Source organism: Ranitomeya imitator, chromosome 9 (genome assembly GCF_032444005.1).
Source record: "Ranitomeya imitator isolate aRanImi1 chromosome 9, aRanImi1.pri, whole genome shotgun sequence".
Taxonomy (NCBI): Eukaryota; Metazoa; Chordata; class Amphibia; order Anura; family Dendrobatidae; genus Ranitomeya; species Ranitomeya imitator.
Window position 1 is genome coordinate 10,358,090 of NC_091290.1, and position 13,942 is coordinate 10,372,031.

Here is a 13,942-nt window from a genome sequence, read left to right on the forward strand (position 1 = left end):
ACTTCTGATCTTTTTCTAGAGCCTTCATGAATTAGCGACGTCCTTGAGGAGAACAATTCCAACAATTGTGGAGCGGCGCCTGGAGGAACAAAACCCTCATCGGAGCCAGCGTCGACAGACAGAGGAACAGACAACCCGAAAAGTGAGAACTGGTCCCGGCTCGAATTATCTTCTCTTGGGAGGACAGAAACTCACTGAACACAAGTTGTGTGTTAATATTTCTTTGTGCCGTATTTAATAATGGAGTCGGGGATCCTGGTGTTCTTGCTTGTCCTGATTCTCCTGTCCAGGTTCATATTATGGTCGTGTCTGAGCACTTACATAGACTATAAACTTGCTAAAAGATTCCCGCATGGACCAAGGAAAGACTAATATGGACGTAACCCTCGCAAATGGTTAAGAAAAATGGAAGCTTGGTCAGAAATTGATGTAACCGGTGTTTGTTGTAACCCTGTTAAAATTGGTTGTTTTTTATGTGATTACTGTAATGATTATTCCAGTTTGCACTCTGCCCGATGGCGGACGCACATTACACTGACGGCTCCTGTTTTCGTCAGCTTACTCATTGGCTTTGCTTTGCTGTATAGGATAAGGCAGAATGAGCAGAGTCATCTCATCATTGATTTGCAGGGGATGTAATCACCATTCTAGATAAGGCAGGATAGTAACACTGTATACACAGAGAAGGCTCTGTATACAGCGCCGCTGCTGCTGATTCTCTCTTCGGCCCTCCTCGTACCTTTTCTGTCCCTACCGGTACTTTGATTAGCTCTCCTGTCTTCTATGTTTTACCATCTGAAAGGAAGATAAAACATCCAGAGGACCGGCAGTGACGGGACAAATAAGAGGAGGGCCGAGGAGAGCAAAACGTTTTTTAATTCTTTCCCGGCCACCATTTGCCATTTTCATCTGATGTGAATTCTGGTGAATCTGAATTTTGGGGGAAAATTTGAGGCAAATTTAATTCATCTGGAATCAATTCACTTATCTCCAATAAATGAAAGTGGGCTGCAATACCTCGCATGACCTGTAGACAAGTGTGGCACTGTTTGTAATAGGAACTAACCATGTTTATTTATTGTTGTACAACTTCCTTAAAGGGAAAGTGTCGTCAGAAAATGACCTATTGTTTAAAACAAGTGTGTTACGTGGTTTTTACTTTTTTTTTTCATATTACTTACATTTAAATTTTTTTTGAATATCACACTGGTTACCGGGCCTTTTTCTAGACTCAAACTTTCTGTCCTTTCAGATAAAGCTTTCAGTAGGCTCATTATCATCAGAGGCAGGATTACAATGACAAGTAATGTCTCTATAAACAGCTGATATCACAGGGTCCACAATTCACAATAGATGTCACAGCTCACCTCCTCCTCCTGTACAATGACTGATAACACTTCCATATACAGTAGATAACACAGGATCCACCATTCACAATAGGTGATGTCACAGCTCACCTCCTCCTCCTGTCCAATGACTGATAACACCTCTATATACAGTAGATAACACAGGATCCAGCATTCACAATAGGTGATGTCACAGCTCACCTCCTCCTCCTGTACAATGACTGATAACAACTCTATATACAGCAGATAACACAGGGTCCACCACTCACAATAGATGATGTCACAGCTCACCTCCTCCTCCTGTCCAATGACTGATAACACCTCTATATACAGTAGATAACACAGGATCCAGCATTCACAATAGGTGATGTCACAGCTCACCTCCTCCTCCTGTAGAATGGCTGATAACACCTCTATATACGGTAGATAACACAGGATCCACCATTCACAATAGGCGATGTCACAGCTCACCTCCTCCTTCTTCTACTGTACAATGACTGATAACACCTCTATATACAGCAGATAACACAGGATACACCATTCACTATACATGATGTCATAGCTCACCTCCTCCTCCTGTACAATGACTGATAACACCTCTATATACAGTAGATAACACAGAATCCACCATTCACAATAGTTGATGTCACAGGTCACCTCCTGCTTCTGTACAATGACTGATAACACCTCTATATACAGTAGATAACACATGATCCACCATCCACAATAGGTGATATCACAGCTCACCTCCTCCTCCTGTCCAATGACTGATAACACCTCTATATACAGTAGATAACACAGGATCCAGCATTCACAATAGGTGATATCACAGCTCACCTCCTCCTCCTGTACAATGACTGATAACACCTCTATATACAGTAGATAACACAGGATCCACCATCCACAATAGGTGATGTCACAGCTCACCTCCTCCTCCTGTACAATGACTGATAACACCTCTATATACAGTAGATAACACAATGACTGATAACACTTCTATATACAGTAGATAACACAGGATCCACCATTCACAATAGGTGAGGTCACAGCTCACCTCCTCCTCCTGTACAATGGCTGATAACACCTCTATATACAGTAGATATCACAGGATCCACCATTCACAATAGGTGATGTCACAACTCACCTCCTCCTCCTGTACAATGACTGATAACACCTCTATATACAGTAGATAATACAGGATCCACCATTCACAATAGATGATGTCACAGCTCACCTCCTCCTCCTGTCCAATGACTGATAACACCTCTATATACAGTAGATAACACAGGATCCAGCATTCACAATAGGTGATGTCACAGCTCTCCTCCTCCTGTAGAATGGCTGATAACACCTCTATATACAGTAGATAACACAGGATCCACCATTCACAATAGGCGATGTCACAGCTCACCTCCTCCTCCTCCTGTACAATGACTGATAACACTTCTATATACAGTAGATAACACAGGATCCACCATTCACAATAGGTGATGTCACAGCTCACCTCCTCCTCCTGTACAATGACTGATAACATCTCTATACACAGTAGATAACACAGGATCCACCATTCACATAGGTGATGTCACAGTTCACCTCCTCCTCCTGTACAATGACTGATAACACCTCTATATACAGTAGATAACACATGATCCACCATCCACAATAGGTTATGTCACAGCTCACCTCCTCCTCCTGTACAATGACTGATAACACCTCTATATACAGCAGATAACACAGGATCCACCATTCACAATAGGTCATGTCACAGCTCACCTCCTCCTCCTGTACAATGACTGATAGCACCTCTATATACAGTAGATAACACAGGATCCACCATCCACAATAGGTGATGTCACAGCTCACCTCCTCCTCCTGTACAATGAGTGATAACACCTCTATATACAGTAGATAACACAGGATCCACTATTCACAATAGGTGATGTCACAGCTCACCTCCTCCTCCTGTACAATGACTGATAACACCTCTATATACAGCAGATAACACAGGATCCACCATTCACAATAGGTGATGTCACAGCTCACCTTTCCTCCTGTACAATGACTGATAACACCTCTATATACAGTAGATAACACAGGATCCACCATTCACAATAGGTGATATCACAGCTCACCTCCTCCTCCTGTACAATGACTGATAACACCTCTATATACAGCAGATAACACAGGATCCACCATTCACTATATGTGATGTCACAGCTCACCTCCTCCTCCTGTACAATTACTGATAACACCTCTATATACAGTAGATAACACAGGATCCACCATTCACAATAGGTGATGTCACAGCTCTCCTCCTCCTCCTCCTGTACAATGACTGATAACACCTCTATATACAGTAGATAACACAGGATCCACCATTCACAATAGGGGATGTCACAGCTCACCTCCTCCTCCTGTACAATGACTGATAACACCTCTATATACAGTAGATAATACAGGATCCACCATTCACAATAAGTGATGTCACAGCTCACCTCCTCCAGTACAAAGACTGATAGCACCTCTATATATAGTAGATAACACAGGATCCACCATTCACTATATGTGATGTCACAGCTCACCTCCTCCTCCTCCTGTACAATGACTGATAACACCTCTATATACAGTAGATAACACAGGATCCAGCATTCACAATAGGTGATGTCACAGCTCACCTCCTCCTCCTGTAGAATGGCTGATAACACCTCTATATACGGTAGATAACACAGGATCCACCATTCACAATAGGCGATGTCACAGCTCACCTCCTCCTTCTTCTACTGTACAATGACTGATAACACCTCTATATACAGCAGATAACACAGGATACACCATTCACTATACATGATGTCATAGCTCACCTCCTCCTCCTGTACAATGACTGATAACACCTCTATATACAGTAGATAACACAGAATCCACCATTCACAATAGTTGATGTCACAGGTCACCTCCTGCTTCTGTACAATGACTGATAACACCTCTATATACAGTAGATAACACATGATCCACCATCCACAATAGGTGATATCACAGCTCACCTCCTCCTCCTGTCCAATGACTGATAACACCTCTATATACAGTAGATAACACAGGATCCAGCATTCACAATAGGTGATATCACAGCTCACCTCCTCCTCCTGTACAATGACTGATAACACCTCTATATACAGTAGATAACACAATGACTGATAACACTTCTATATACAGTAGATAACACAGGATCCACCATTCACAATAGGTGAGGTCACAGCTCACCTCCTCCTCCTGTACAATGGCTGATAACACCTCTATATACAGTAGATATCACAGGATCCACCATTCACAATAGGTGATGTCACAACTCACCTCCTCCTCCTGTACAATGACTGATAACACCTCTATATACAGTAGATAATACAGGATCCACCATTCACAATAGATGATGTCACAGCTCACCTCCTCCTCCTGTCCAATGACTGATAACACCTCTATATACAGTAGATAACACAGGATCCAGCATTCACAATAGGTGATGTCACAGCTCTCCTCCTCCTGTAGAATGGCTGATAACACCTCTATATACAGTAGATAACACAGGATCCACCATTCACAATAGGCAATGTCACAGCTCACCTCCTCCTCCTCCTGTACAATGACTGATAACACTTCTATATACAGTAGATAACACAGGATCCACCATTCACAATAGGTGATGTCACAGCTCACCTCCTCCTCCTGTACAATGACTGATAACATCTCTATACACAGTAGATAACACAGGATCCACCATTCACATAGGTGATGTCACAGTTCACCTCCTCCTCCTGTACAATGACTGATAACACCTCTATATACAGTAGATAACACATGATCCACCATCCACAATAGGTTATGTCACAGCTCACCTCCTCCTCCTGTACAATGACTGATAACACCTCTATATACAGCAGATAACACAGGATCCACCATTCACAATAGGTCATGTCACAGCTCACCTCCTCCTCCTGTACAATGACTGATAGCACCTCTATATACAGTAGATAACACAGGATCCACCATCCACAATAGGTGATGTCACAGCTCACCTCCTCCTCCTGTACAATGAGTGATAACACCTCTATATACAGTAGATAACACAGGATCCACTATTCACAATAGGTGATGTCACAGCTCACCTCCTCCTCCTGTACAATGACTGATAACACCTCTATATACAGCAGATAACACAGGATCCACCATTCACAATAGGTGATGTCACAGCTCACCTTTCCTCCTGTACAATGACTGATAACACCTCTATATACAGTAGATAACACAGGATCCACCATTCACAATAGGTGATATCACAGCTCACCTCCTCCTCCTGTACAATGACTGATAACACCTCTATATACAGCAGATAACACAGGATCCACCATTCACTATATGTGATGTCACAGCTCACCTCCTCCTCCTGTACAATTACTGATAACACCTCTATATACAGTAGATAACACAGGATCCACCATTCACAATAGGTGATGTCACAGCTCTCCTCCTCCTCCTCCTGTACAATGACTGATAACACCTCTATATACAGTAGATAACACAGGATCCACCATTCACAATAGGGGATGTCACAGCTCACCTCCTCCTCCTGTACAATGACTGATAACACCTCTATATACAGTAGATAATACAGGATCCACCATTCACAATAAGTGATGTCACAGCTCACCTCCTCCAGTACAAAGACTGATAGCACCTCTATATATAGTAGATAACACAGGATCCACCATTCACTATATGTGATGTCACAGCTCACCTCCTCCTCCTCCTGTACAATGACTGATAACACCTCTATATACAGTAGATAACACAGGATCCACCATTCACAATAGGTGATGTCACAGCTCACCTTCTCCTCCTGTACAATGACTGATAACACCTCTATATACAGCAGATAACACAGGATCCACCATTCACAATAGGTCATGTCACAGCTCACCTTTCCTCCTGTACAATGACTGATAACACCTCTATATACAGTAGGTAACACAGGATCCACCATTCACAATAGGCGATGTCACAGCTCACCTCCTCCTCCTCCTGTACAATGACTGATAACACCTCTATATACAGTATATAACACAGGATACACCATTCACTATACATGATGTCACAGCTCACCTCCTCCTCCTGTACAATGACTGATAACACCTCTATATACAGTAGATAACACAGGATCCACCATTCCCAATAGGCGATGTCACAGCTTACCTCCTCCTCCTCCTTTTGTACAATGACTGATAACACCTCTATATACAGTAGATAACACAGGATACACCATTCACTATACATGATGTCACAGCTCACCTCCTCCTCCTCCTGTACAATGACTGATAACACCTCTATATACAGTAGATAACACAGGATCCACCATTCACAATAGGTGATGTCACAGCTCACCTCCTCCTCCTCCTGTACAATGACTGATAACACCTCTATATACAGTAGATCACACAGGATCCACCATTCACAATAGGGGATGTCACAGCTCACCTCCTCCTCCTGTCCAATGACTGATAACACCTCTATATACAGTAGATAACACAGGATCCACCATTCCCAATAGGCGATGTCACAGCTTACCTCCTCCTCCTCCTTTTGTACAATGACTGATAACACCTCTATATACAGTAGATAACACAGGATCCACCATTCACTATATGTGATGTCACAGCTCACCTCCTCCTCCTGTACAATTACTGATAACACCTTTATATACAGTAGATAACACAGGATCCACCATTCACAATAGGGGATGTCACAGCTCACCTCCTCCTCCTGTCCAATGACTGATAACACCTCTATGTACAGTAGATAACACAGGATCCACCAATCACAATAGGTGATGTCACAGCTCACCTCCTCCTCCTGTACAATGACTGATAACACCTCTATATACAGTAGATAACACAGGATCCACCAATCACAATAGGTGATGTCACAGCTCACCTCCTCCTCCTGTCCAATGACTGATAACACCTCTATATACAGTAGATAACACAGGACCCACCAATCACAATAGGTGATGTCACAGCTCACCTCCTCCTCCTGTACAATGACTGATAATACCTCTATATACAGTAGATAACACAGGATCCACCATTCACAATAGGGGATGTCACAGCTTACCTCCTCCTCCTGTCCAATGACTGATAACACCTCTATATACAGTAGATAACACAGGATCCACCAATCACAATAGGTGATGTCACAGCTCACCTCCTCCTACAGAATAACCATTGCACACTCTCATTAGACGCTTCAATACAAATTATAAGCTCGCTGTCTTCTCATTGCGGCTAATGTACGTGTGGCTTTCCTTATGGTCTATGAGACCCCCAGTGGTCAGTGTGAGAATTGCACAATTTTTAAATTTTATTAAGATCTATTGTAATATTAAAAAAAAAATACATTTAAACACAAAAACCTGATTTAACCATTTGGTAATGTTCTGATTCCCTTTAAGAATGAAGCTCCGGCTATAAACCGTCATGGGAAATAGATAGCAATGCAGAGTCAGATCCTCCTGAAAAGAAGCAGCGCCATTATAAAGATATAAAGTGTCATCGCGAGGGCGACGCGACTAATGACCGTAACCCTGGAATGAACACGACGTGTCGCTGTCACTGGATCCATCCCGGGCGGATACATAGAGACGGAGCGGATTAGCTGCAAAGGTCAATGTAGATCACAGGTCGGCTCAAACTGGACCTGACTGGGGCAAATCTCCCGGTAACACAAGAACCAATAATCCCGCAGGCTCCGAACTCCCTTTTTGGAACACTTGACCGCTCTCCGTTATTTTAGCTCTTCCCAATTTTAACTGGCAATGAACGAGTTAACAACAGCGGCTCGGAATCTTCGGTTTTATTGTAACTAACCAAATATTTGTGCGGAATCCTCCGGACGCGCGTTGCCGCCATAGCTGTGCGCGGCAGGAGCCTCCGGTGACTCACCTCTCCGTCCCGCTCGCCAACAACACTTTGGGAATCCCCACATTTTCGTTTGTTCTAATCGGAGCGATGTTTAAATTACATCAGAAAGTCATAAGACAAAAATCCGCGTCAGATTCCACTGCGATTACAACGTAGCCTTAAAGGGGCGTTATATTAACCCTACATTCAGCTGCCATCAGGCGCAAAACCTGGAAAACCAAGGGTCCGATCCACCATTGGGGGGGTCTTTTAAATCACATTTTTTTGTCTTGCGTTATCGACTTTTTTTGTGCCAAATTTTTCAAAATGGCGCACGGTTCACAAATTGTGCGCAAAATCAAAAAAAATCTTCTTTGCTTTCGTCTTTTACCCCTTTTACAACAAAAAGCTGCGCGTTTCCAACTGTTGTGAAAATTAGCGCAAAAAGCTTAACTCCAGGGAGCGACTGGAGAACATTTGCGTCGTATTTTCGGCAACTTTTTAATTGATGAACTGGCCGAGAACATCTGGAAACCGTAAACTTTTCCCACAATGAAAAATGTAAAAGGTGAAGATATAAAAATAGACTTACAAGAAAGGTGCAAATTAAAAAAAAAAAAAAAAGAAAAAGGCAAAAATGAAAAAAATCCTCTGCGGAAGGGTCGTCCATTTGTTTTAATTAAAGGCATGTAATTAGGACTAAAAATAATGTTTGCAGTCGGGTTCCGTTAATGTTGCCCCTTTAACCTTGTGCGTTGCACTTTCTATTGCTGGCTGCAGAGTGAGTTCACTGGGAATCTATCAGTGAGCTTGAATTTATCGGGAGTTTGTACTCATTTTATCTGTATTTTTCTGAGCTCCTTTCGGCTGATTTATGCCCATAGAACACATCAAAGTAGAAAATGCCGGAAAACAAAAGCCTGAAGAAGTAAAACGGTGCAAATTTTTTAATGCAACCTAATTACAAAAATGATTTCTATCACCAAAGACATGCAATTAAAAATAAAATTGTCCCAAAAGGCGGACAGTCTCCTTAATTCTATTGTGAACCGCTCTTTGCTCTAGAGCTTGTAAGCGCTGCTCTACAGTGGGCCGGATCGCTGGATTCAGTCAGTGCCTCTGCCCTCCTCCATTGGTTTCTGTTTGCATTGTGTCGCTTGTCCGAACTGTCAATCATCAGGAGTGCACCGCCACTAGCAATCAGCTGGGAGGCAGGGGAGCAGTGCGCTCCCGAACACAGGATCAGAACCATTTTACCTGCCAGCAGCCACCACTAGGGGGAGCTCTCTGCACAGTCCACTGGACTCAGCAGTGAGCTCATGGCTTCCCCTAGTGGTGGAAAGCAGAATTTGATCAATTAGCTTTAATCCTATGCAGAAAAAAATGATCGCCGACCAGTATTAACAAGTCGAGGTTTCAATAAATGTTTTCACTGTGCAAGTGAAATCAGCGCAGCGACAAATTCAGCTCTGCTACACCTGCGGGGAGGAGCTGGTTAATGATCCCTTCAAATATGAAGGTTGTGCTGTTTGTTTTGTATCTCTCCCAGAATATGTAAAGCACAGTAGCAGCGACATGACAAAAGCTATTCATCGGTGCCCGGGGCGCGGCCCCCTCCCTGTACGGAGGCCGCAGGACTTGGCTTCTTCTCCGTCTCCACATGTTTATAGGGGATTTCCGCCTTTCTTTCATCTTTGGCTCCCAGTGAAAGCGATTCCGGCAGAATTTCACCGACACTCGTCCTTTTTTAATGTGATACTTTCGTGAGAAGTTTGTTTCGAAAAGTGCAAGCGATAAATGTCGGCATGGCTTATTATGAGGCTGCGGAACAGGAGGCAAACGCCCCCCATGGGGTTCGCAACGTGTCCCGTATCTGCAGCATCCTAGGAAGAGCTCACCCTTTACATTGCAAACAATGATGTCGCAGACATCAAATCTGAAGCACCGCTCAATTTCCACTGCAGATTTTCTCCGGATCTTTTTTGCAGATGCCTCATGTCTGTCCCATGTGGACTTTCCCTTTCGCCGCTTTTTTGCCCTTGCAATATGGTTGCAGCACACGGACCGCCCGTGGTTCTTTATGCCTCTATCGCCAGTGTTGATGAACCGCGGGAGGTGCCATGGCCGCATTGGTAATATTGGTGCAAAAAAAAAAAAAGCAATCAGCATTTTGCTGGTCTGGTGGGGGTCTAAACACCCAGGGGTCCAAAAGAAAAGCCGCTGCACAGCGTCACTCCTGCTCCGGAGGAACCTGCGCTATGTGCCCATTTGAAATAAAAAATAATAATATAATAATATAATCACAATTTGCCAAAAGGCAACTAAATCCCAACTAAAGGTTAAAGTAAAACATAACTTTTAATTCTACTATTAAAGAGTAACTCTAAAAATTGCTATGCTAATGGATGTAAACTGTTAGGATATTGAAGAAAAACTATCTCACCCTCTGGATTTATAATATCCTATCTATTAATTCATTTGATCCCTAAAGAATGGTGCGGCCGCTTCCACTGCTCTTATTAGGTGATTGTATACATTCCTCAAGCAATCTTCTAAAATTAGCTACTAGACCTCCCCGACATGTTTCGCCAGAGGACCCGGCTTCATCAGGGTTTGAGGATAGAATGAACCCTGATGAAGCCAAGTCATCTGGCGAAACATGTCGGGGAGGTCTAGTAGTTAATCGTCAAATGCACACGGAAGATGGGGGGCACGTTTATGGATTCCATACAGGGGCCAGAAACCTCAGTTTACACCTTTGGATCATGGTAACGACTGGGGTGCCGAGGACTGGTCTTCTACATTTTATGACCTGTCCATATATCATACTTGTCCAAAAGGCTCCTGGAAAAAGGTGAATCCTTCTGGACTCTGGGAATAGTTCCTGGATTGAGGCGAAACCTCCCGAAACCTCTTTAAAAGGAGCAGACAAAGGTGCAAAAGGAGCAGAGAAGAGACATGAGGCCGAATGGCCCTTAAAGGGGTTGTTCACCTTTCGGGACATTTTTTTTATTTTACTTAAATGCGTTCATTTTTGGGCTAAAAACAACTTTTGCAATTTTTTTTTCAATTGGGTTTCATTAGAAAACGTTGCACAGTTTGGCTTTTACAGGTCTTTTTTGTCTTTGATGTGGTCTGTGGCCATAAATCAGCTGAGAAGAGCTCAGAAAAAGACAGATAAAAGAGCTATAAACTCTCTGGTCATTCAGTCTGAACGCGCTCAATGATGGATCCTCAGTTAGCTCATTCTGCTGCCGGCAATAGAGAATGTAACCGAGTGGCTACAGACAACAAATGGTGCAAAATCTTTAATTCCACCCAACTACAAAGATGGACGACCCCTGTAATGCAAAAACGATAACCGGGTCCCCTCTGTCGTTCTTAGAACTTGTCTCCTCATATACAGCAGACTCTTCAGGGTCCGGTGGTTGGGGGTCTGCAGTCTTGGCACTCCCTTGACTAAACCTCGGTGTATCACATTGTCTATAGTCACTAGGGGTCCGTCAGGCCCCCATTATAGTAGCCGGCACCTTGCAGGACCATTTGGCTCCTTGGGCGCTGATCGATGGCTGATCGTACAGGGATTCTCCGAGCCTCGTTGTTTATTTTCTTTTTTGGCCGCTGTCCCCTGCGTAATATCCAGTAGATTTCAGCTCTGATACAACTTCACTTCCTCCAGGATTTACGGCCCCTGAATCTCTGCCAAGTAAACGGAAGATCATTTGATTGGCGGTTAGGAAAGGTTTGCCAGGTAGGCCGTGATCCTCGTAAAACCCAACGATCCTCTGATGTGCCATGTTTGCTCTTTATTGTTCATTCTTTCACAGTTTCAGCTCATGAAAAGTTAACATTTACAGAACTTTTTGATTTAGTTTGTATTTTTGCACCTTTGGCTGGATACCCATCCGGCGCGCGTCGAGGCCTCACAGATGTAAATCCATCTCATTATCGATCCTCCTGTGTACCATCAGCTCATCTTTTAGATCAGCAAAACAGGTCGTAATTTAAGACCAGTGCAAAATAATAAAAGTGCAATATCTACAAGATAATTCAACCAATCAGGAAGAATTTAACTATGAGATGTTGGAAATTGTTCCTGCAAATGGACGTTTCCTATATCAAAATTAATTAAATCTACCCTCTCCCTCCCGCTAGTTTCTACCTTCTATTACATTCTGTTTGTCTCATTTTACACCTGAAGAATATATAAAGACATCTTCTCTGAGCCACTCACAGCATCATCGGCATTGTCCCCTTCATCTTCCTCCTCACAACAACTGGCTGCAGCAGGAGCCTCCCCCCTTTGCTATAGCAGCAGTAAAACAAAAGATTGCCATGTCACACCAGTCTTGGCCAAGGAGGCCGAAATTAGTCGGCCTCTTGCAGAGGAAGGTGGCTCAGTGGACCTATACGAGATCAGTGGACCTGAATATGGCTCAGTGGACCCACAGGGGCTCAATGGATCCATAAGTGATCAGTGAATCTCAAGAGGCTCAGTGTAGGGGCTCAGTGTACCCATAGGAACTCAGTAGACCTATACGAGTTCAGTGGACCCAATAAGGGCTCAGTAGACATATACAAGCTCAGTGGATTCATTGGGGCCCAGTGGACACGCAAGGTTTCGGTGGAACCTTAGGTGCTCAGTGAACCTGTAGAGGATAAGTGGACCTACACAGGCTCAGTGGACCCATAGGGGCTCAGTGGACCTGTAAGGGCAATGTGGATCTATATTGGCTCAGTGGACACATAAGGGCTCAGTGGACCTATAGAAGCTTAGTGGACCCATAGGAGCTTAGTGAACACATAGAGAATAAGTGGATCCATAGGGGCTGAGTAGACCTGTAGGGGCTCACTGGACCCATAAAGGCTCAGTGGACCCAAATGGGCAGAGTGGACCTGTCGGGGCTCAGTGGACCTATGTGAGCAGAGTGGACTTGTAGGAGCTCAGTGGACCCATAAGGGCTCAGTGTACCTATAGGGGCAGATTCAACCCATAGGAGCTCAGTGGACCTGTATGGTCTCAGTGGACACATAGGGGCTCAATGAACCCATAGAGAATAAGTGAAACTATATTTGGCTGAGTGGACCCATAGGGGGTGAGTGGACCCATAGGGGGTGAGTGGACCCATATGGGCTGAGAGGATATGTAGGGGCTCAGTGGATCTGTAGGGGCTGAGTGGACCCATAGGACCACAGTAGACCCATAGTGGCTCAGTGAACCCCAATAGGATAAGTGGACCTACTGTATATGGATTGAGTGGGCCCATAAGGTCTCTGTGCGCTCATTTAGTGCCGATAGGCACACACCAATACCAAGTTCATGACCATTAGTCCTTTTATTCATCCTGCACAAAGGCAATGATATAAAACCGGCATAATAACCATGTGAACAGAAAATTGCTGCCTTGTATAATTTCATTTTCAGCGCTGCTGATCACAGATATTCCAAATGTCCTAACTTGATATAATTGATGATGGATCTGTCATACCCAGGTGTTCAGGCACTTACATAATTCCAGCCGCAGGGCCACCATTACAGCAGCGGGTGCCTACCGCCACCATTACAGCACCGGGTGCCTACCGCCACCATTACAGCAGCGGGTGCCTACCGCCACCATTACAGCAGCGGGTGCCTACCGCCACCATTACAGC

The 13,942-nt window shown here is 44.0% G+C and overlaps 1 protein-coding gene across 1 annotated transcript; it reads left to right on the forward strand.

Annotated features, from left to right (window-relative positions):
• Nucleotides 1–240: 240 nt before the first annotated feature.
• Nucleotides 241–372, forward strand: SMIM38 (small integral membrane protein 38). Its single transcript, XM_069738568.1, has one exon. The coding sequence runs from the start codon at nt 241–243 to the stop codon at nt 370–372; it is 132 nt and encodes a 43-aa protein (XP_069594669.1).
• The last annotated feature ends 13,570 nt before the right edge of the window (nt 373–13,942 follow it).